This window comes from Ixodes scapularis, unplaced genomic scaffold (assembly GCF_016920785.2).
Source record: "Ixodes scapularis isolate PalLabHiFi unplaced genomic scaffold, ASM1692078v2 PGA_scaffold4__175_contigs__length_147842914, whole genome shotgun sequence".
NCBI classification, from domain to species: Eukaryota; Metazoa; Arthropoda; class Arachnida; order Ixodida; family Ixodidae; genus Ixodes; species Ixodes scapularis.
This window is the reverse complement of record NW_024609879.1, coordinates 27,321,230-27,344,084: the sequence shown is the minus strand read 5'-3', so window position 1 is coordinate 27,344,084 and position 22,855 is coordinate 27,321,230. Positions and strand designations below refer to the sequence as shown.

Genomic DNA, 22,855 nt, shown 5'->3' with positions numbered 1-22,855 from the left:
GCCGACGCTATGAGCTGAGGGGGCCGATCAAACTTCGTCAAAAGTGCCCATCATGGTGTTTGTCACCATTCTGTGCGTGTCCTATCACCGTCGAACCAATTACAAACAGAGACGACATAGTGACTTTGCTGTTGACGCCGCTTGATTTGTCCCGTTACCCCGTAGCGTCGGCTGCTTTTGGACTTAAGCTGAAACAAAGTATTGCTTGATTAAATGAAAGATGCCCATTGAAATTTTGTCTTCGAAGCTATATGTATTCTTTTCGAAACGTTAAGCCCTTGTCAAGTCTCGCTGTTGAAGAAAGCCAGATGGTAAGCTAGGGAAGCGATGATAGCCGCTCCTACCACTGACACATGTAAATTCACCGGGAGACAAACTTGCAATGGCATCCTCGCGTCTGCCGTGACAACAATAGCAGAAAGTCCTCCCGGTTTTTTATTTTTTTTATTTTTGGGAAGTCGCACATATTCTTTTGTTTCGTCTTCGTGATAATGTCTCACTCTATGACCCGCTATCCTTGGACGCTCCGCGCGAGCCTGGAGCAGGCAATGCAATATATCTCGGCGGCGGAGGAATTTGAAGCCGGCACATTATGCCTGCGGGCGGAGCGTATGTTGCATTTTTTAACTGTGACAAACTGTGGGTAATATTATTTCCCCTTTATATTTTCAGCACTCTTAGAAAACGTTGCTTTGATTTGTTGTCACCGGTGCAACACAGGATAAACATGACAGAACTTCCCGGTGCAAAACTTACGAAACAACGGTTGTGTGAATTAACCTACCCAGGCTTCAGCGATATGAGCACCGAGTATGTAAGTTCCCAGCGCTTAAATCGGTCATCATAAAGCTAGGCTACGCAGAGCACTCTTGGTTACGATTCAGTGGCAGAGACACAACCGAGAGTGTCCTTAAATGCCGGAAAAACGCGACACCCACCGATGTTATTAGTATACCCTGGCTATGGTGTTCATTTTTATAAAGAATTGATTCCTCATCATGTGGTGCAATTGAACGAAATCTATGATATCTTTGAAACATAAATGCACACAAGAATAGTATACTGTAGAGGGGAACTGACCAAGTGTCGCAAGATTATAAAATCATTTCGTGCTTTATCTGAATAGTTACATTAAATTGGCAAAAAAGACCATACAAAATAAGCTATAAACTAAACGCATAGCGTTTAAAATTAGGCTGGAAATGAGCTTTTAGTAACAGATGTTGATGTTGTTGGACAGTCGCTCATACTCTTTACTGGACTCAGAAGTGACATCCAGAACATTCAATGCAGTTTTCGTACACTGTGGGCGGCAGAATAATATCTATATTTCGTTACAGTTTAAGTCGGAGCGCTGTAAGAAACCTAGAAGACGGAAAAGCGCTTATATATAAACTAAAAGCGCAACGTCATGGCGTAGTTTTCGCGGTTTATTGGATAAGCCGGCGAATGAGAAAGTAGACGCACGGCGAATGCCGTGGCGTTGCACTTTCACAGTGCTTTAATTCCCTCTCGGCTTGGAATCGTTGGACCGAAACTGAATGACGGTTCTTGCTTCGAGTGTCGAAAAATTATTCTCATTATTGTTCAACCCTTGTAATAATTCGATACAAAACCTCAAAAATTTAACCCAATAAAAATAAAAACTAGGAGGTAACTCAATCAAAATAATTCGTTTTATATTCATAACCAGGCATATAACAAAGACATTATAAGGAATGATTTAAATGCACAGTTGCTCGGGTGTTTTTTTTTTGTTTTTTGTTTTTTTGAGAAGTTAAAAACTTTTAAATCTTTTTAGTGATTTGGGGAACTACCATGTGAGCTTTTATCCCCCCCCCCCCCCAGCCTCTGATAAATTATAGATATTCCACCTAGACTTGAGGGCATGCAAACTCTTAGTGGTGCAGCTACGTTTTCGATAGAACTGCCCCTTTGGGCGTCCCAAGAAGCGAACGAAACGTGTCTCAGCAAGCTAAGCCTATCTCTTTCACAGCAATAAGAACCTCTTATGTTGTTGTTTTCAATAAATAAAGGAGCACTTGAAAGGATCCAGGCTAGATGCAGACCACGATTGGCACAACATGTTATAAACAACGAGATCTGGAAGCTGTAGTCTCTCTGCTTAACAGGATGAGCGTTTTTCGCACGTGCGAGCGCCCAACGCCAAGCGGTGGAAGTCGGCACGAAAAATCGAGGAAATTCAGAAGGAGGCTTTGGATCAGCGAGTAGAACACGTAATTAATTACATAATATATATAATTGTGTTACATAAAAAAAAGAAGATGAACGCAGAGAAAAACACGATGTTTGGGTGGACGCCACGAATGCCCCTCTTTAAAGTCGTGTTGCGCACGCGCCGCAGCTCAGAGAGCAAAGAAACTGGTAGCGTAGCTCCCATTGTCGATTGGTGGCGCAGGTAGGTCACTTCCTCGATTTTTAGTTTGTGCAGCCACCACCTGGTGCCGTCGGTATGTGGAAAGGTCCATCAGAAGCCTTCCAACAATGTCTTCGCGACGACACTTCAGGGTCAGCATAGGAATAGTGTTGTTCATTTCAGTATACCCCTAACCGCTTCAGCAGTAACAAAATGAACACTCTTAGAAACAAGATTTGATATGGCTTAAGGCACACCCTTTCTGAATTGACACTCACTGTGAGGAAATCGCACGACGGTATTGCTAGCATAGGAGACGAACCTGGGGCCCTAATCTGGACACTTGGCGAAAAGGTCGGCGAGAAATCCGGCGGTTGTGATTGGCCAACTCCGCACTTGACCTTGGCGCCGGCCACTCAGAGCCGCAAGATTTCGCGCCAATTTTTCCGCTAAGTGTCCGAATTAGCGCCCCGGGTCAAGGCAGCAGGTTTAGCCCGAGACCTCCACCGCGCCATCACTATTCAAAAACTCAACCTTTCTTTTCATTTTCTTGGAAACAATTTGGCATAATTTTATTTATTGATTATTTCACGTTGTGTGGCTACAAGTGCCGAAAAAAACCACTAGACGATACAATCGTAACGCTATCCCATAATGAATTATAAACTTCATTTGTTTACATGAATCGAAGAAAGCAAAGGAGTGCAGCGTGATGTGTTGCCCTACGGAACTCAACGGACAGTGCCTGTATGCCGGTTTTACGGATGGAATGGAGTGTGCAAGCGGACATGTAAGGCCTATTTTTTTGTAATTTGTGTCGCAGATCATTCGCACAAAACGTTTCTTGTAATAATAGTTCTGTTCATTGTACGTCGTTCGCTAAATACGAATTTAACCCTGATGTTTTGTTCTCTGCTCTAAACCAAAAGCTAACTTTAAAAAAAATATACGAGAAGCTCGCCTTGCTTTTGGTTGGGATAGTATTGCCGGGATGTAATAAAATCCGTTAGCCATTTAATAACTATATAATATCGTATGATCCATCGTCACTGTTAGGTTTCTTGATATATTACTAACTCATTAATGACTAATATTTCCTATTTATAAGAAAGGCAAGACTTGATGCAAATATGGCAGCCTGGATTACTGTAGGTAATCCACTTTTTCACTTTCGGTGAAGTGGTTGTTTCTTCTAAGCTTTGCAAGCTGCTCCTGTCAAAAAACTAGAACGTTGACGAGGAATTACGTTACGAAAAAGTTTATAATATCTTCGTTTTTCTTACGCAATCAAACAAACAAACGTTAGTTGTTTCTTTATTAGGCACTTTTTTAGAAATTTATATAGATCACTCATGATTAGAGCCAAGGTAATACATTAGCTTAAAATTATTTGACGTTTTCTTGCTAAAGAGCTGTGTATGGCAGAGATCACCGCATAAGCAAATACATTCGTTTATTAGAACACTGAACTACCAGAGCTGTAGGGATTATTATACACATGCGATAAGCCGAGATCAGTCTCGGTCGGATTACCGAATACGCGCATATTTACGCCGACCTTCAGGAGGCGACGAGGAAGGAGATGTCCCAACGCCCCTATATATGCATCGGAAATACGCCCTACATGGTTCAATCTTTACGCCCTCTCGACGTCAGAATTAGAACCGCTAAAGCGCGCGAAAACACGGCGTGAAGCTTACGTGACCTCGCTGGGCTTTAAGCTGCAGTCTAACACCCACTATTGTCAGCAGAGAGAGGGAGAGGAAGCGTCCTCCGAGAGAGCACAGGGGAAGCTACACGACACCCCGAATGACGTCGCTAGGAGTGCGACCAGGTGTGACCCTGAATGCTGGGAGTGAGTTGAGGGTGCCAGAAATGCCAAAATGTATCTTTTTTTCTTTCTTTTTACTCAACAACTGGAACACGCAGGCGAAATCGTTTTTCTGTTTTCTACTTCAGAAGTGTAAAGGCCCGTACAGACTCTTGCGACTGAGTAAGACCGAGAGAGACCAAACCGGTTTTTAAGCCTCTTGCAATCTCTTAGGACCAGCTCCGCTGCATCGCATCCGGTCCTAAGAAGTTGCAAAACGCTTAAAAACCGGTCTGGTCTCTCTCGGTCTTACACGGTCGCAAGAGTGTGAACGGGCCTTAAAGTGCCGTTCACATATACGCAACCGAGTACGACCGAGAGAGACCAGACCGGTTTTTAAGCCTCTTACGATTTTTTAGGACCGGACGTGCTGCTGCGGAGCTGGTCCTAAGACGTCGTGAGAGGCTTAAAAACCGGTCTGGTCTCTCTCGGTCTTACTCGGTCGCAAGAGTGTGAACGGGCCTTAAAGTGCCGTTCACATATACGCAACCGAGTACGACCGAGAGAGACCAGACCGGTTTTTAAGCCTCTTACGACTTTTTAGGACCGGACGTGCTGCTGCGGAGCTGGTCCTAAGACGTCGTGAGAGGCTTAAAAACCGGTCTGGTCTCTCTCGGTCTTACTCGGTCGCAAGAGTGTGAACGGGCCTTAAAGTGCCGTTCACATATACGCAACCGAGTACGACCGAGAGAGACCAGACCGGTTTTTAAGCCTCTTACAATTTTTTAGGACCGGACGTGCTGCTGCGGAGCTGGTCCTAAGACGTCGTGAGAGGCTTAAAAACCGGTCTGGTCTCTCTCGGTCTTACTCGGTCGCAAGAGTGTGAACGGGCCTTAAAGTGCCGTTCACATATACGCAACCGAGTACGACCGAGAGAGACCAGACCGGTTTTTAAGCCTCTTACGATTTTTTAGGACCGGACGTGCTGCTGCGGAGCTGGTCCTAAGACGTCGTGAGAGGCTTAAAAACCGGTCTGGTCTCTCTCGGTCTTACTCGGTCGCAAGAGTGTGAACGGGCCTTAAAGTCCCGTTCACATATACGCAACCGAGTACGACAGAGAGAGGTCAGACCGGTTTTTAAGCCTCTTACGATTTTTTAGGACCGGACGTGCTGCTGCGGAGCTGGTCCTAAGACGTCGAGAGAGGCTCAAAAACCGGTCTGGTCTCTCTCGGTCTTACTCGGTCGCAAGAGTGTGAACGGGCCTTAAAGTGCCGTTCACATATACGCAACCGAGTACGACCGAGAGAGACCAGACCGGTTTTTAAGCCTCTTACGATTTTTTAGGACCGGACGTGCTGCTGCGGAGCTGGTCCTAAGACGTCGTGAGAGGCTTAAAAACCGGTCTGGTCTCTCTCGGTCTTACTCGGTCGCAAGAGTGTGAACGGGCCTTAAAGTGCCGTTCACATATACGCAACCGAGTACGACAGAGAGAGGTCAGACCGGTTTTTAAGCCTCTTACGATTTTTTAGGACCGGACGTGCTGCTGCGGAGCTGGTCCTAAGACGTCGTGAGAGGCTTAAAAACCGGTCTGGTCTCTCTCGGTCTTACTCGGTCGCAAGAGTGTGAACGGGCCTTAAAGTGCGGTTCACATATACGCAACCGAGTACGACCGAGAGAGACCAGACCGGTTTTTAAGCCTCTTACGATTTTTTAGGACCGGACGTGCTGCTGCGGAGCTGGTCCTAAGACGTCGAGAGAGGCTCAAAAACCGGTCTGGTCTCTCTCGGTCTTACTCGGTCGCAAGAGTGTGAACGGGCCTTAAAGTGCCGTTCACATATACGCAACCGAGTACGACCGAGAGAGACCAGACCGGTTTTTAAGCCTCTTACGATTTTTTAGGACCGGACGTGCTGCTGCGGAGCTGGTCCTAAGACGTCGTGAGAGGCTTAAAAACCGGTCTGGTCTCTCTCGGTCTTACTCGGTCGCAAGAGTGTGAACGGGCCTTAAAGTGCCGTTCACATATACGCAACCGAGTACGACCGAGAGAGACCAGACCGGTTTTTAAGCCTCTTACGATTTTTTAGGACCGGACGTGCTGCTGCGGAGCTAGTCCTAAGACGTCGTGAGAGGCTTAAAAACCGGTCTGGTCTCTCTCGGTCTTACTCGGTCGCAAGAGTGTGAACGGTCCTTAAAGTGCCGTTCACATATACGCAACCGAGTACGACCGAGAGAGACCAGACCGGTTTTTAAGCCTCTTACGATTTTTTAGGTCCGGACGTGCTGCTGCGGAGCTGGTCCTAAGACGTCGAGAGAGGCTCAAAAACCGGTCTGGTCTCTCTCGGTCTTACTCGGTCGCAAGAGTGTGAACGGGCCTTAAAGTGCCGTTCACATATACGCAACCGAGTACGACCGAGAGAGACCAGACCGGTTTTTAAGCCTCTTACGACTTTTTAGGACCGGACGTGCTGCTGCGGAGCTGGTCCTAAGACGTCGAGAGAGGCTCAAAAACCGGTCTTGTCTCTCTCGGTCGTACTCGGTTGCAAGAGTGTGAACGGGCCTTTAGAGAGAAAATTGCACAAATTTTCGACCTAAGTCCGGAAATCATTGCGCTACCCCCCCCCCCCCCCCTTCCCTTTCCTTTGTCGCTTTTTGGTTGGTTCCATTGGAACGTAGCATCAGCTATGGTCGGCCTTAAAATGAAACTGAGTATCGCTATGGGCACACTCGCCGTCCGCTTCTTAAGAAGCGATGGAATATTGTGTGCCTTAGGCGACTCGGTGGGTGCCGGAAACAAATGGTGATCTCATTTCCACGCTGCAATATGACTTCCGTTTTGTCAGTAATCAGCTTAAATAGTTTGGCCCGCCTGTGCGGTGTTTAACAACAGCGAGAATCCAGGCGAACGCGAAGCAAGTCGAAATAAATTCACTCGAGTTACGATTTCAAGAGTGCATCCTTTTGTGTTGCAGCACTGCGTCAAACACCAATGTGTTAAGAAGGAGCGGCGACCTAGGCCAGCGTCGCCTACAACACAGTCAAAAAGAAGAAAAACGGCCAGGACGTGAAGGACACGCAGCACTCGATGAAATTCGTGGCCGTTTCGGCCGCAAATGGGCCGAAAATGACGCCTTTGAGGGTGAAATGATTGAATTGACTAATAAATAAAGCACACCTAGAAAATCGTATTCTCAATTTTATAACAACCGTCGCTATACGAAAAAAAAATGCCATCAAGAAGTTGCAGTTTTGTAGAAAGACTTTCACTTCACGGAACAAATTCTGAGTAAAACAAGCGATATGAATGCCCATATATATCACAGAAGATAGAATCTTCAGCACACGAAAGGTATTATTCCAGTGCTTTTCAAGTTGAACATGAACGTCCACAAAATCATCCTACTCATACTATTTAAAACGAACTGCCATCTTTTTGAATAAAATCGATGAAAACCAAATTTCGGTATTTTCTGTGTTATGAATCTCACCAAAAGTGGTCATTTGAGCTTCTCCAGTACTCGGTTGTTCTTTGGATAATTATTATTTAAATTGTACGGCTTGCCTCCATATCGATTGTTAGTTCCGGGGCCTTCTTTCAGGAAGATGCATATAGTCACCCGAATCGATATTATGATACTGTCATATAAAACGGCAAGGGTATTGGACGAATGTCAGGGAAGGCATGTCTCACGACGTGAGCTGACTCACAGTTTCCCGGAGCTTTTTCTCGTCTTCGAATTCCCCGACGCCTGCGAAAAGTGTCTTTCGGCGCCTCGCTCGGTGGTTTCCTTTCCCATAATGACGTCACCGCGCGTTGCAATATGGGTAAATTTCCCCCCTAAATTTAGCAGAGACATTTATCCACTAAGTATTGCGGAAAAATTCCCCGCTAAATTTAGCAGAAAACAATTCACCGCTATATTTGGCGAAAACATTCTCTGCTAAATTTAGCGAAAAAATTTCCCGCTAAATTTAGCGGAAAAATTTCCACGCTAAATTTAGCGGACAAATACCATCACTAAATTTAGCGGGAAAAGTGTACCCGCTATATTTAGCGGATAAAATTCCCCGCTAAATTTAGCGCAAAAATTCCCCACTAAGTTTAGAGGAAAACAATTCCCGCTAAATTTAACGCGGAATTACCGGACATTTTAGCAAAAATTTCCTGCTAAATGGGAGAGGAGCAGGAAAGCAGGGTAAGGATGAAGAGGAAGGGCATACGCTCCTCTCCGTTCCCTCTCCTCATGCTCCTCAAGAGCTGCGCTCTGATTCGGCGTTACAGGGGGATTGTAAACATGTTTCACTTTTTGTAGTAGTTACACCCAATATTACAAAAGCGATTTGTGCAAAGTGTCCTAATTAGCTTTCTGACTGCAACCAAATTAAATTTTCTCGGTGTCTTTGTCATGCATTTTCGTCTCTGTTCAATGGTCAGACTCTCCACCAGAGCGTGGACCTACCACTCGGCCAGTGGTCCACCCTTTAACAAAGTCACGCCCAGAAAACTCTCGGAATTTTCGGTGTGACAGATAGAGGATTTGTCACCTGCATCGTTTAGTTCGTCTCAAAGTTGATAGTGCAGTGGCTGACATATGAGTGGCCTATCAAGCAGTGGCCTTCAAGTAGGTGCCAAACTGTCTCATCACCCGCCTGGAGACTGTAGTCACGTCACCATAACCGGAGACATGAGTGGCCTAAAATACGCATAGCGTCTACTCTGTTGTCAATAACAAGTGCACAGGACAGATAGAAGAGTGCTAGTATTCGGGGTTTCAAAAGAACTGCCCAGCCCAAAAGTTGACCAAACAAAAAGGCGCAGTACCATCCTGCGTAAGGATTGGAGATGCTGGACGTTATGGTTCGTTTGCCGGTGTCTCCTTTCTATCGTACACACATGACGATATCGCATTGTGTTTATGCGTTGGTTCGATAATGGCGTCATAGGCGTCTTCAATAAGGGTATCCGCTATGTTAATGTTAATCCGTGTGGGAAAGGCTCCAACAGCAAGAAGCTTGAGGATGTTGAAAATTACCCGAGCAAAAGTTAAGTGTTCGCAGAACTTTATGACGTCTTTTTTTCTTTGTCATTTTTCTACCACGACGTCTCCCATCTTTCGACACAATCTCGGGTTATTTTCAACATAATCAACATCCACCAGCTCGTCTGCACACTCAACGTTTTGTCGTAAATCTTGAGAAGTTGTTTATCTGTTTAGCTCAGAATAATTTGGAATATCTTCAAATAGGCGTCTGCCGCAAAATCGTACAGCATCGATTTTTCAGCACACCTGATATGAGAAATTAAAGTACTTCCTATCTGTCACGCGTCACAAGTTTTGTAAAATAAATTAGAACATAAGACACATTAAAATTACCCGAGACTGTGGTAAAGGATGGGAAACGTTGTGGAAGAAAAAGGATACAGGAAGAAGGACGCCTCAAAGTTCCATGAAGTTTCCCAATCTTTTACATCTATCTCATGTAATTTTCGACATTCTCAATCTTCTTGCTGTTGGGACCTTTCCTACATAGATTACCAATTATAAAGCCAATACCTTTACAGAAGACGCCGAGCACGCCTGTGTGAACCCAACGCGTGAACAGGATGAGATGCGTCTAGATTGTATGTTGGAAAAAAAGACACCGGCAAACGAAACATAACGTCGAACATTTCAAGTTTTCAAGCTGGATGGTGCTGCGCCTAATAAAGTTACTTAGATCGTATATCAGTAGGTAAAAAAAAAAAATAATAAAAACTGTAAATGAATGTCCAAGTCTACAAAATGATAAAGTCCAAAAAAAGGAAACTTTACCTAAAATAGTCTTTTAGAAAAAAGAAAAAAAAACTCGCAATTTTGATTGATCGTGAACCGAAATGTCGGTGCACCGAAAAGTCAGTGCACGGAAATGTCCGCGCACCGAAAAGTCCTTGCACCGAAAAGTCCGTACACCGAAAAGTCTGTGCACCCGAAAGGACCGCACCTAAACACCCTACATCGAAACATGCTACGCCGAAACGTCTTGATCCCCCTTTAACGCACTACTTCTCTTTTTACGCGCTCGAAGTCTTTCTAAAAATTGCTGATTTAGGAGTTCTGGACGATGCTCAGCATATTTCTGATTGCGATTCTAAGACTATTTTAACTAATAAAGAATTTAAATAACAAATTTTACTTAAATATTTGTCTTATCGCAAATGTTTGCCACCCATATAATGTCCCCCAGGCTGAATACTCACTCGCACAAACTGCATAAGTGAAGGTTTCATGACTTGTTTAAAAGAAATCTGTAAAAAAAAAAAAAAAAACTGAAGATATTTATATACAGTGGAACCTCAATTTAACTAAGTCACCGGGACCCGCTAATTATTTCGTTAAATGGGGAGCTTCGTAAAATCGAAAAAATCATTTCTCCGGCACAGGGTGCGCGGGGAATCCGAATTCGTTTGTTAAATCGGGAAATTCGTAAAGTAGGGTTTCGTAAAATCGAGGTTCAACTGTATTTATATCGGAGGCTGGTTTGTTGTTAAGAATACTTTGCCTTGCAAGCACGGTCGGGAAGATCGAGGCGCAGTCGGCTCTTGTGTCGCGATTTTTACGTCGTTGCTCAGCCTACACTGATGACATGTGCACTTACATTAAAAATAGCTCTCTCGATAATGCATGCGGGTCAAACAGGCGTGCCCTTGCCGCCGCTCTGAACTTCAGTATTAAACGGGATCACCACGTAACGGGATAGCCGTTTATAAAACCGGTGCAGTTTTACGGTCGCCGCTCGCCTCCTCGTGAAAAATAGACACTCGTTTGAGCAAACGGGTGAGCCGCTTGCCCACACAACTGACCTGTTTTTTCTCAATAAGGGCCCCGTCCACCGAAACGAGTGACCCGTTTACCGAAACGAGCGACCCGTTCGCCCAAAGGGGTGAACGTTTTGGCTCAAACAATGACCCGTTCAACAAACGGGTGACTTTTATGGCTAAAGTGTTGCCGGTATGAACCCGTTTACATTCATATAGGTGCCAAATGGTTTTTAAGAGCCGCTTAGAGAAAGAGTTTTGTCCATGAGAGGAGCGCGCAGAGCCAGGACGTGCACCACACGTGGATAGCTGGCTTGGCATGCTGTAGCTCTTCAGGGATGAAAATATGGTACACATAATGTTTTGAATATGATCATGCAAAAATATGTAAGAAACGAATGCGCCGCTCGAACTCTATTTTCCTCGAACAGAGTGTGTCCGCTCGGACGGCAAATTCCTGGCCTTCGGCGCATGGAGTACGGATTATGTCTATCGTTCACTAGTCGCGCTCTTCCGCCATGATTTTGAATGACCGTGATTGAAACATCACTTGCAGAATATTTTTTGTCACCGAGAGTAAGTCATGCCACCATAGGTGTGGTGACAGTTTTTTGTTGCAAGTCACAAGGTTGTCAAATGCTGGTTTCCCTTTGGGAGTTGTCATGGGCGTCGTGGAATCCTTGGTTAAGGTGTTTAAAGCGCCTGATAGTACTGAGGCAAGGCAAAAACTAACGGTAAGAAATGTGGTCTTGCCGTATATGACAAGGTGTCCCATGGTGTCAAGAAGGTTGCCAGTAGGTACAACGTGCCAGTTGTGTTTTCGGCTCCAGCTAAGTTGGGGCGGCTGTGTGCAGCCGTGAATCGAGGTGGCCGCGTGGGTACACAATGTCAAGTTAAGCACCGGAACCCGTTTGTCGCCTGCGCATGTGGGGTGGTGTACATTATTCCGTTGTCCTGTGGAAAAGTGTACATTGGGCAGACGGGGAGAGGTGTTAACGACCGGGCGAGGGAACATTCTCTGTCCTTACGCTTTTCCCCGTCTGGCAACTTAGCGGTCCACTGTGACAGATGTGCGTGCTCTCCAATGTTTAGCGAAATTAAGATTTTAGCACGACGTAAAACTAAGTATGCTCGGGAGATTGACGAAGCTTTTTTTATTGCCAACCATGACGCGGGCATGTGCATTAGTGTTCCGTCACTTGCCCTGGTTAGTGATGAAATGAATTTTATCAGAAAGGCGGGTAAATACGTGTAGCCACGTATCGGCTTGAGTGGAGGATGACGTGTTATCGGGCCGATTGCTTTTATGTTTTTCTGTTTCAAGTTTACTTGCTGAATGCAGCAGCAGTAAATATTTCAGTTGTAATTCAGCGCTCTGTCTGTGTGTTTCCTTTTACTGGTCCTTCGTCTTTTTTGTGCTGTTTTAACCCATTCAATATGACCATCAACCAACTCGCCCAACTTTACACCTTCTTGAGAGTACCCCGACGCACTCATTATTTCGATTCTCGCGACCACCGCCAGTGTGTTATTTCCGGCTTCTGGTAGGCCGCATTCGAATTTGTAAAGAGGCCCTGGAACACGCCAGCACTCTTTCGGCCAATGGCGCCGCTTCATTTCCCTCTTATTGGCCACGAGACCCAGATTGAATTGTGTGGAAGCGTGCTTATGTTTATCCATGGTTCTGTATTAGGCACGTGTTGATTCCATCTGTCCAGAAAGCGGCTAGAGACAAAGCATCCAGACTAAAGGGACATAGAGTCACTAAATAAAGCTACAATTTCAGAGTACCGAAACTCCCACACTATGCGTCTGAAACGCGTCAGGCGCCGCCACCTTGGGTCTACGCGCAGATGGAGGAGTGCCTGTAGCTGAGCCAAGCCGAGCTGTAGCCGTCGCCTTCGCCAGCTGCCGTAGCCGGAGCTGTGGCAGCGAATCAAGGTCATGTTGTTCGTATCTCTACATAAGAAAGAAAAGGTGGGCGCGCAGTAAACAGTAAAACAGCAGCAGGCAGCGGATCGCTGGACCCAAGATGGTGGCGTTGAAAAAACGCGATGATGATGGTAGTGACTCACGTGACTGCCGCTGTCGAATGATGCCGCAGCGAACCAGAATATTGTTGAACAGAGCGACTGTATTGTCGGCGAAGTGCCAAAGAAAAGGAATACGATACTCTGAAAGCGTAGCTTATTTAGTGACTCTAACGGCACAGAGCGCGGGCAAGGGTACAGACCACGAGCTCTTAACGTTTGATTTCAGTGTGCGAGCGCTACATTGGTGCCTTTCATGGCTTCAGCCTCGCTTGGGTAGCCTTCGATTTGCTCCAAGTAAGTAAAAACAAAGCGTAGTTCTGCTTTTCACCACGTCAGCCGTTTCGATCGAATCTTGAGGCGAATACTTCGCAATGAATAGCCAAATTCTCGAGATATACCGTTCTGTTTTTGTTTTTTTTTCAGCAGGGGATGCCATGACGTCATGGGCCCATAAGATGTGGCGCCAGTTCGCGGCCATATCCATCGCTCCTGGAGTTACTTACAAAGCCCCTTCAGGTTTCAAAAGTAGCGCAAGGTGCGTCGATGCACAAGGCACAAGGCACGTGCAACGTGCAGCTCTTGGGAAGATCATGTCGGCACAGTGCAGCACTGATAGAGTGTACTAGAAGGAACGAGTGGGACGAGCTACAGGCTCCGCTCATGCTCTCAGTTCTACCTCAAAATGTGAAAAGCAATCAGGTGGGACCAAGCCCCTTCGATCGCAGCGCCACCTTCGCTGCGATCAAGCAACGACACAGGTCAAGATCATATGGGCAATATAGCACCTTAGGGGCTATATTGTGTTTTTTCATGATTTTGACGTTAGAGGTAACGTCAAAGCACCACGACACGACGACGTTACGACGTCATCACCAACGACGTTACGCGACTCCAAGATGGTGTCGTAAGGCCGTTGTGATACCGCGTCGCGTCAAGGACGACGCCCAATGGCGACATCAAGTCGCGATTGTGACGCGGCCGTGACTTTGCGTCGCGTTGAGGACGACGCCGTTACGCCATATGAAGTTGCCCTTATAACGTGGTCATGACGTCGCGCGCCACATCGAGTACGATGTGGACGTGGTCGTCGATGCCGACATTGACGTCGACGCCCCACACAACGTCAAACATCGCTATGACGTCACGTTAACGTCGTCCTGACGTCACCGTGAACGTCAACGTCAAGACGAAGCCTTGACGGCGTGTAACGTCGTCGCCTTCGCCAGAATCGGCGTCGACGCGCAGTCACGACGAAGTCTTCACGTCGTTTAGCGTTGTCGACGATGACGTCGCGACGTCTTCGTGACGTCGCGTGGCGTCATGTTGAAAACGACGTCCACGAACTGGCACCAAGCGTTCTTATGACGTTGGATTCACAAGGACGCCGTCATCTTAACCTCCTTTGACGTTTTCGTTGTCGTCATCAACGTCAACGTTGACATCGTCGTCTTTGTCAACGGAATATGATGTCAGAACGCAGTCTTGATGTCGGGTAACGCACGTTGTCAACGTCGATGACGACGTTGACGTCAAGACGTCGTCCTGATGTCGCATGGCGTTGTGACGACAAGTTAGGTCGCAGTGATTTTATATACGTGACGCCTGACGTCTAGGTTATATAAAAAATACAGTCCGGCGTTCTATCGTTTCTATGACCTTGACCAGGGGCCCTATGTTGCACGTTTTGGACTCCCACGGCGTCTACGGAGAAGGGAGTGACGCCAACAACGCAGCTAATGCAGATTGGATGTTGACTGATCTCTCATCAATCAACATCCAATCTGCACTTGCTGCGTTGTTGACGTCACTTTCATTTCATTTCATTTCATTTATTTGGCTCAGGAGAGTCGGGAGTACAGCAGAAAGGCCGAAGGCCCATACCAGTTGGTCTGCAAACACCCAAACTAAAGGGGGGGGGGGGGGGGGGGAGGGGAAAGCAAAAGCAACAAAATACTTCCTTCTCTTTAGTCGCCATCGGAGTCCAAAACGTGCAACATAGGGCTCTAGTGTGCCGGTCGACCTTGAGGTTGGAACGAAACGTGTTTTTCATAAAAAGAGGCTAATCCGAACCACTTCGCTCGTAGTGCCTCAGAGGGCGCTACGCGCGAAGTGGCCTTAGAGTGCCTTCATACACACGCGCGCTTTTGCTTGAGTGGTGACATCTCAGCCATTTTCACGCCCAATCGTTTTCTTATGCATTTTGAAGTGCGCGCAATACGGTGTTACTCAGCTCGAGCGCGCAGGTTTGGCTAATGCATAGACGCCATTTTATCGCCCAAGTTACGCCCCAAGTGCGCGAGAGCGTCACGCGCTGGCCCATTCAGTGCAACAATAGATGTCTTCACCCTGAGACAGACAGACATGTAGGCACCCTAAGTGGCCTGAATTTGCCGTTTTTTTCCACATGCGGAGGTACCAAAAAAGCGCTCCGGTGGCCCCACTTGTTCTTTCTAGTACACTCTAGCACTGAGCTAAATTTCGGACGCCATGTTATGCCTAGAAGTGGCGCGCGGCACGTGTCTCGAGCATTTTTACAAATATGAGTGACGCCACTTTTCCCAGGATAGAGGGGCTTTAGTTACTTGGTCCTGAATGCGACTTGGTGGAGGACGCAGTCGAGTTTACTATGTTGTTTATATTAAAGCTCCCAAAGTGCTTCTGCAATGTTCCACACCATGGAGACCGCCATTCTTTGCAGACGATATGCAGAACCTTGATCTCAGGATGCGGGGACCTCTTCCAGACAGATCACACCATTCCTGCCCCCCCCCCCCCCCTCCCTGCCAGATACGCTTTTAATGAAACGCTCGAGTACCCAGCGAATAATACTTTAGATACTGAGTTTGTAGGTGTCGCTATTGCTGCCTACTGACGGTTTTTTCTACTTAATGATCCCTTCGAGCTACTACTTCTGAAGTGTGAAACCGACACCGTGAGTTGAACGCTCGCGGCACATAAAATACCGTCATGGCCGCGAATGATGTTACGGGCAAGCTATGTATAGGCCATACCGCACAAATTCCTCGGATACTACTACTAGGCGAAATTGTTAAAGCGAGATTGTCACGCGTTGATTCCGCCAAGTGGCAACGCTTCCAGTTACGGTACCCTTGGCCGTGCAAGGGCCCTTGAAGTCACGATAGCGATACGCATTGCGCTTTTCGCTGGCGGATTTTCAAGCAAGAGGTAGAGAGCTCGAGGTAACTTCATTTCGTTTCCGTACACCGTTAAACCTCTTGCAAGAAGGCGTACTAGAGGCCATCTTCAACAGCATTTAACACCATACTCCGTTAGTACCAATGGGTTCAAAATTTTCCTCGTTTTTTCCCAGCACAGTCAACGATTAGAATTCTCTACCGTGTGATATTATATCGTCAAGAATTATTGCATTATCACTTTAAAATATGCTGTAGAAGTGTTATTATATTTGTTTGGGCGTGTTGGAGCCCTGTATTTTATATAGGATTACAGTAAAAGTGCGTGTGTACTTGTATTTATTCGACATATTGAGTGTTTTTTATTTATTTTCTTTTGTCTACTGTCGATTGCCGATTTCTTTGTGGTTTCGTATTAGTGTGTCGTATTCTTTCTTTATCTGCACTGCCCTTCCTGTTTGGACCGCTCCAATGTCCGCAATATTTAATTAGAATAAAACAAAGGTATTGCAATATATGGGTTGCTCATTTAGTGGGGGTTTGAAATTCCGATCCACTTCCTGGTTACCATGCTCCCACCTCTGCTGGCTAGATTCGCGGCTCCTAGCCCCATTGCCGGCGCCAGCGCTTTGGGTGGTCAGGTACAAAAGCTCTCCTCTAGTGTTACAGAGATGTTCTGTGACCAGGCTCGCTAAACTCGTCAAACACAAAGTTGGGGCTCAAGCTCACAGAACGTGCTGATTGGACTCTCGCGACAACGGCGTCACGCGGGACGAGATGTCAATCATCAAAACACACCCGGAGGCGAAATACGCCCTTAGGCACACAGCGTCACTCGGCTGGTTCTGATGTAGTTACGTCGGGTTGCACTTTGATCATATCCAATAGGCGGAAGGAAAGAAAAGCAGCGGCGTGGACGATTTTCAGTAAATTATACTTTATTGGTGGAAATAAGAACGATATCAGACTGTCAGCATCGACTGTGTTGATTTTAGAATTGAATTACCCAAAGCCTATACCGCGTTTCTCAGAGACCATCAAACTTGTTGGTCGCAGCTTATAATATTTGACCTGATATCACACGTGCGAACCACGGCATTCTCCGCGCGCTCTCTCAGGTTGCTCTTGTTCGGCGCCTAGGGAGTGATAGGGACTTTTCGCCCCATCAATGAAAAACTTCATAATAAACACATTTGTGGGTTTATAAGAAAACTTTGCTACGTTCTTTCTGACCCTCCCTTTCCTTCGTCATAACATAAAGAATATTTGTGTTCCGTGAGTTTAGCAACCCAGTAGTGCATTTTACCGTTTAGGTCACGCACCGAGTGCGCCCGCGCGCCTGGTACTCAGAGTTCAACAAAAATATGTCTCCATCCTGAGATAGACAAATATTTAGGCACACTAAATAGCTGTGGAAAGTTACTGCAGCCCGTGAAATTCCCCTGAGAACGCGTTCAGTGTTAGCAAGTTTTCAACGCTTTTTTTTTTTGCGTGTGTGTGTGTTTGCTTTGGCGCATCGGTTTCTTTGGCGAACTGACCAGGAATTTCTCATTTCGTGTGTCTGTTGGAAATACGTTCAAAATGTGGTGTGCTCTCTCTTTTTTTTTTTGTGGGGAAGGTGGACACGCAAAGATAACGTCAAAAGGCCGTCGACACGGTAGCAACAAAGCAAGATACGCTATGCGCCTGCGGTCGAATGCGCAGTCTTCGCTGACGAGTTGATCATGGCAGGATCTCGCTTTGAAATCCTCGGCCCCCGGCACAAGCTGGTTGCCTACCGTTATTTAGCTCCTCGCGCAGGTTCCCGAGACGTCGGAGCGTTATCGAAGGTAGAGAGCGCGCTGTGAGGGCGGGACGACTGAAACTCCTTCCTGCTGTTCTGATCGTGACTATGCGCTGAGAAAGTGAGGGCGAGGAGGAGACGAGAGGCGACGTCAGAACACCTAGCTGTATTTCGAATAATTAGTGGGGCAGACTTAAGGCTAGCTGCATTTGCCTCCACTGCACTCGTAAAACGCCTTCCAATGCGAGAGCCAAATGCTGGACGCCAGCGTTCCGCGTTTTAACGCGTTCGGCGAGTGCGGTGGAGAAAAATGCAGCTAGCTTCGAGTTACCCACTAATCCTTCCAATCACATCTCGGCGCTTTGATTTTCTCTCGCGCTTTCATCTTCTCCTCTTCCTCAGTTTGTATTCGTAAAGAAGTACGTGAACTTTAGCGGACCGTGTATTTTTAGCCTTTGAAAAGGCAAAGCCGCGAGAAAAGTGTGCGAGAAAGAAATTCGTGAAGACGGGACAAAACGCCCGAGAAAGCAGAGCACTCTGCGAGAAATATTTTTCACGCCGTTTCACCCTTCATGATTTTGTTTACAAGCCGAACTATCGAACGACAAGGTAAGCTTCGTATTCTCGCGCCTGTCGGCGAGCTTGCGAACAACCGCCTGTCGCCATCTACACCGCGCGCCTCACGCCAGCCGCCCGGGGCCCGACAGTAACCCATTCTCGTAGATTGAAGACGGGAGCCTGAAAAGCAGCAGACACGAGACACCGTCAGGTGGAAAATGTTAGACGCGCTGTCACTTTCACGAAGACGTTCACCTCTGTCAAGCGTAATATATGGAATATTCCCAGCGAAAGACGTTGCCACGCGTAAGATGTGAAGTGCAGTCTGTCGTTGCGATTAGTAGGCAAGGAACGTCGACAAGCGGAAGACGTAGAATTTGCACGGTGCTTCTCGTTCGCGGTCTTAGGAAAGCTGGCGGGGAGGGACGCTAGAGCGCCGAGCTATCACTGGATTGATTCGTGGGCACGGACATAAAATGGGAATAGAAATAAGTTTGAGAGCGTGAAATGCTTTTAACGCTCCCCCAATCCAGAAATGTTGTCAGGCGGCCCGTCCGTCCGTCTGTTCGCACATATGCTGATAAATTTAGCGGGGAAAGTGGCGTCACGTAACCTATACAACTTGAAAAAATTGACTGCACGTGACGTATACGTCAACTCAGTTTTCCGATAAATTTAGCTTGAAATATCACGTCTCGTCGCCAACTTAGATGGTCGAGGCCACTGCCATTTTTTTTTTCCTCTTTTCGCGGAATATATCTTTACTTGTGTTCCCTGTAGAAAAACCACGCAAAATTATCTTGTTCGGGTCTTGTATAATTTTTATACGAGCCTATTGGTTTCACGATCCTGTATACACTTATACGGCACTCACATCCTCGAACAGAATCCTCTATACAAATATGGGACCCACATCTACATAGAGGATCCCTTATATCTATATAGGATCTGTATCCGCATACAGGGTCCCGTCTATATATTGACACTTGTCGTCGGTTTGCCTTGCTGCATACCCGACACGGAGGAATAACACGGGGCCAGCGCTTTCAAGAACAGGGAACCATATTTAAATGTACATGGACGAGATGATCAATACACTAAATTCGTTACCGGCGGCGCGTGAGTCCGGGCAGCGACTGCCTGCGCGCCCCTCCTGATCCGTCTTATGAAGGCGGCGCGCGATTTGCGCGCAGAAGGGTTGACTCTGCTGCCACGCAGTAAAGTCCGCCGCCTGTGCACCGTAGTCTGGCACAGGCAACTGGCCTGGGGAGCCACCAGGGTGCCCCGCTCCCCCCCCCCCCCCCCCCCCCCACACACACACACACCTCAAGGTTAGTCCGGAATGTCGATGACGGTGTCGTCGTTATGGGCGTTATGGGGTGGAAGGCGCCGCTGGTCCGACTAGCGTAGCACGTCCGGTCGGCGCCGCTGGACGAGCACAATGGGCCGTTCGAGGTCGCGCTCGCCGAGTCTTAATTCACGCGATGTGTTCGACGTCCTCCCTCTCTCCATGAAGGTCCCCGCGTTCGTGTGCCGCAGGTGCTCCTGGAGCACGGGCCATGCAGGTAGCGACGGTACGATTTGGCTGTACGCGGCATCGCCGGCATAAGCCGGGTCTTTATGGCCGTCCTGTAGGATGTGGCCGCGGTCCATGGTTCACGGTCCTTTTGGCCGCCCCTGACATGCCGCGGTTCTTGGTGGCCCGGTCCACCCCAAGCCCGGCCGCCATGTCGTTCTGATGGCGGAGTGTGGGAACGATGTTGGCCACGAGGCATCTTCCAGAAGAATCAAAAGAGCAGGCGACATAAATGCTTAGTTCAGGGTTGAGCCTGACATACCTTTCTTCACCTTCCAGAAAGGCAGAAATAACGGATCTGGAGGTGGGCACACAGTCTTCTCTCCTCCTTTCTTGAAAGGGGTCAGATTCGAGAAAGCAGAAAACTACCCCCGAAATGCGAGAGAAGTGAGGCGGAGAAAACAAAAACAAGAACACCAACAAAAGGTTCCTCCCTTTTTGGTTTTACCGACGTCGCAGGTTATACCGCCGCCTTGGAGACGAGGGGGCTTCCGTGACGCGACTGCCGTCCGTGTCCTTCCGTTCCTGCAAGAACTCTTCGTCTCCTGTTTTAAAAAAATTGTTTAAGGACGGTGACACGAACAGGACAGGTTTCTTCACTAGACTCACAGTGACCTAGTTTGTAAAAGAGTGTGTAGTACTTTGCATGCACGCGAAATGGACTTTCAAACCTGTTTGCGAGGGAGGCTGCGAAGCCTCGAGCGCTGGTGTCACTTAGTGGGTGAGTATGCCGGAGTACAAAATCTTCCACCTCGAACTGCGGGTCACGTCACCCCTGGTTTTACTGTTCCGACTGTTGCACTTGGGCGATGTCAAGATTTTGTAGGGCCTCTCAAAGCTTGTTGAAGAAGCGCTTTCGCAGATCCCTTTCGAACTTCACGTAGGGGCGAAGCCTTTTCTCAGGCTCTGTAGAAAGGAGGCTGTTAAAAACGGAAACGCCACCTCCTTGCCGAAATTCAATTGGGCAGGAGTGAGACCCACTGGCCGATTTGTTGTCAAACAGGTTGCGAGTGCCATCTCCGTTGGATTCGCGTCCAAGGCCTTGTGGCATTCGGTGTAGGCCACTAACATCATCCTAAGGTTCCGGTTAAAAGCCCATTCACACTGTGCCATTTCTTACGTTAAGTTACCTTTAGAACTTTTACGACAACTTAAGTTACGGCCGCTTACGATCTGCGCGCCCACACTCTACCCTGCCGTCCGTAAAACGGTTTTATTTTATTTTCAGCCTAGTAGTTCTTAGTGTTTTTATTTTTTTTCTTCACCATATTCTACACTTAAATTCTCACCGCATGTTTCCCTCTAATGTTTCGTTTCTCAGTGAGAAGAGAAAGATTATTAGAGAAAAAAAATGCAAACCTGAGTTGCTAGTCAGCGCTCTTATAATGGATATCCAAACTTTCAGCGATGGTGGTACCGCGGTCTGAGAATCGCTCTCCCTAGCTCCTGGATGATTGGCCTCATAATAATGCTCTTGGCTACACCTTCTTGGTGGGAAAATATAACGTAAGACTCTAATACTGCTCGTATATAGCAAAACTGGAATTAGTTACGCGTCGCGGACCCAGCCTCGTACCGCTGTTCTAAGACGATAATCCAGATGACTAACATTTTGATAGGCACCAGTGCGCCTCCTATAGACATTTTCATCCCCCCCCCCCCCCCGCATAGGTGCTGCCACCTTGGAATCACGTGACGCGGCAGCCATTAGGTTGCTTCTACTTGTTACTCCGCTCTCCCTTCCGCGCCTTGGCGGATGAGTTGTATTCGCGTTTTTCGTCGCGTTTCACTGTGCTTTCTTGCCTTACTTTGCAAGCTGTGGTCCGATACCTCTACTCAACTACTAAGACCTCACGAGGGTTCAGAGGTCCTTATGACAACTGAGGTTTGTTCACTAATAATGGCGGAACGTTTTCAGAAAGAAGCACATATATTTCTTTCGCGCATTTAGGATCCGAAGGCGGCAAGAATTGTCAGCGCAAGGAGGCTATCTGAATTTCCTGAAAGTATCATTATTTGTATTGATAATATACCGAGAACAGTTTGTGTTGATTCTGTGAAAAACACTCGCGGAAGAGATAGACAACGAAGGTTTAACTTGTATTTTATCTGAGGCTAGAAGTAATGGTACGTCAGCATCAGGCGATTTGTTTGTTCCTAATATCACACGTGTGTATCAGGTTATCAATCTTTTTTTTCAACACAAACGTTCGTTTGGTCGGTTTACTTATGAAGTTTGAGAAATTGTATACCGTGCTTGCTCCCATTTTGACAGTCATTTAAGTGATTTATATTATATTTAGGCAACCAGTGCCACCCAATTAATTTATTTTAACGCAAAGGTTGGGATTCCCTGCGTAAGAAACTGCCACAGGCACTTAACACTGGCGAGTTTTAGAGTAGCGTGCACAAAGAAATAACGTCGTTTCTATTTGCAAATACAAAACGCGGTTTGGATTCGGCGCATGCGCAGTAAGGACGACCCTTTTTTTTTGCGTACGCTGTTTTAATTTTTGTTTGTATCTGAAATATGGAATATTTGACGCCGAAAAAAAAGAAAGAGCTGTCTGCATAACGATCACTCCAGTCCAGGATTGTCGATGGCGAATAGAGATTTATTTTTAGTGGCTGGCGACGAAGAAATTTACAAAGCGAATCTGTTCAAGCAAATAAATATTTGTTCACACAGGTCTGTGAAATGGTGCCTAGCGCTAGAATTTAGCCAAACTTTCCGAGATATTTCTCCTCCTGCAGCCCTTTAATTTTTTTG

At 46.9% G+C, this 22,855-nt stretch overlaps 1 protein-coding gene across 1 annotated transcript in view; it reads left to right on the top strand.

Moving 5' to 3' along the window:
* LOC115310778 (A disintegrin and metalloproteinase with thrombospondin motifs 7-like) overlaps positions 1-7,344 on the top strand; it is a 45,947-nt gene extending 38,603 nt beyond the window's left edge. The window contains exons 12-14 of the mRNA XM_042293768.1: positions 673-812; positions 3,058-3,167; positions 7,157-7,344. Of these exons, the coding sequence (XP_042149702.1) occupies positions 673-812; positions 3,058-3,167; positions 7,157-7,252 (346 nt within the window). The 3' untranslated portion in view covers positions 7,253-7,344. The remainder of the gene's footprint in view (positions 1-672; positions 813-3,057; positions 3,168-7,156) is intronic.
* The last annotated feature ends 15,511 nt before the right edge of the window (positions 7,345-22,855 follow it).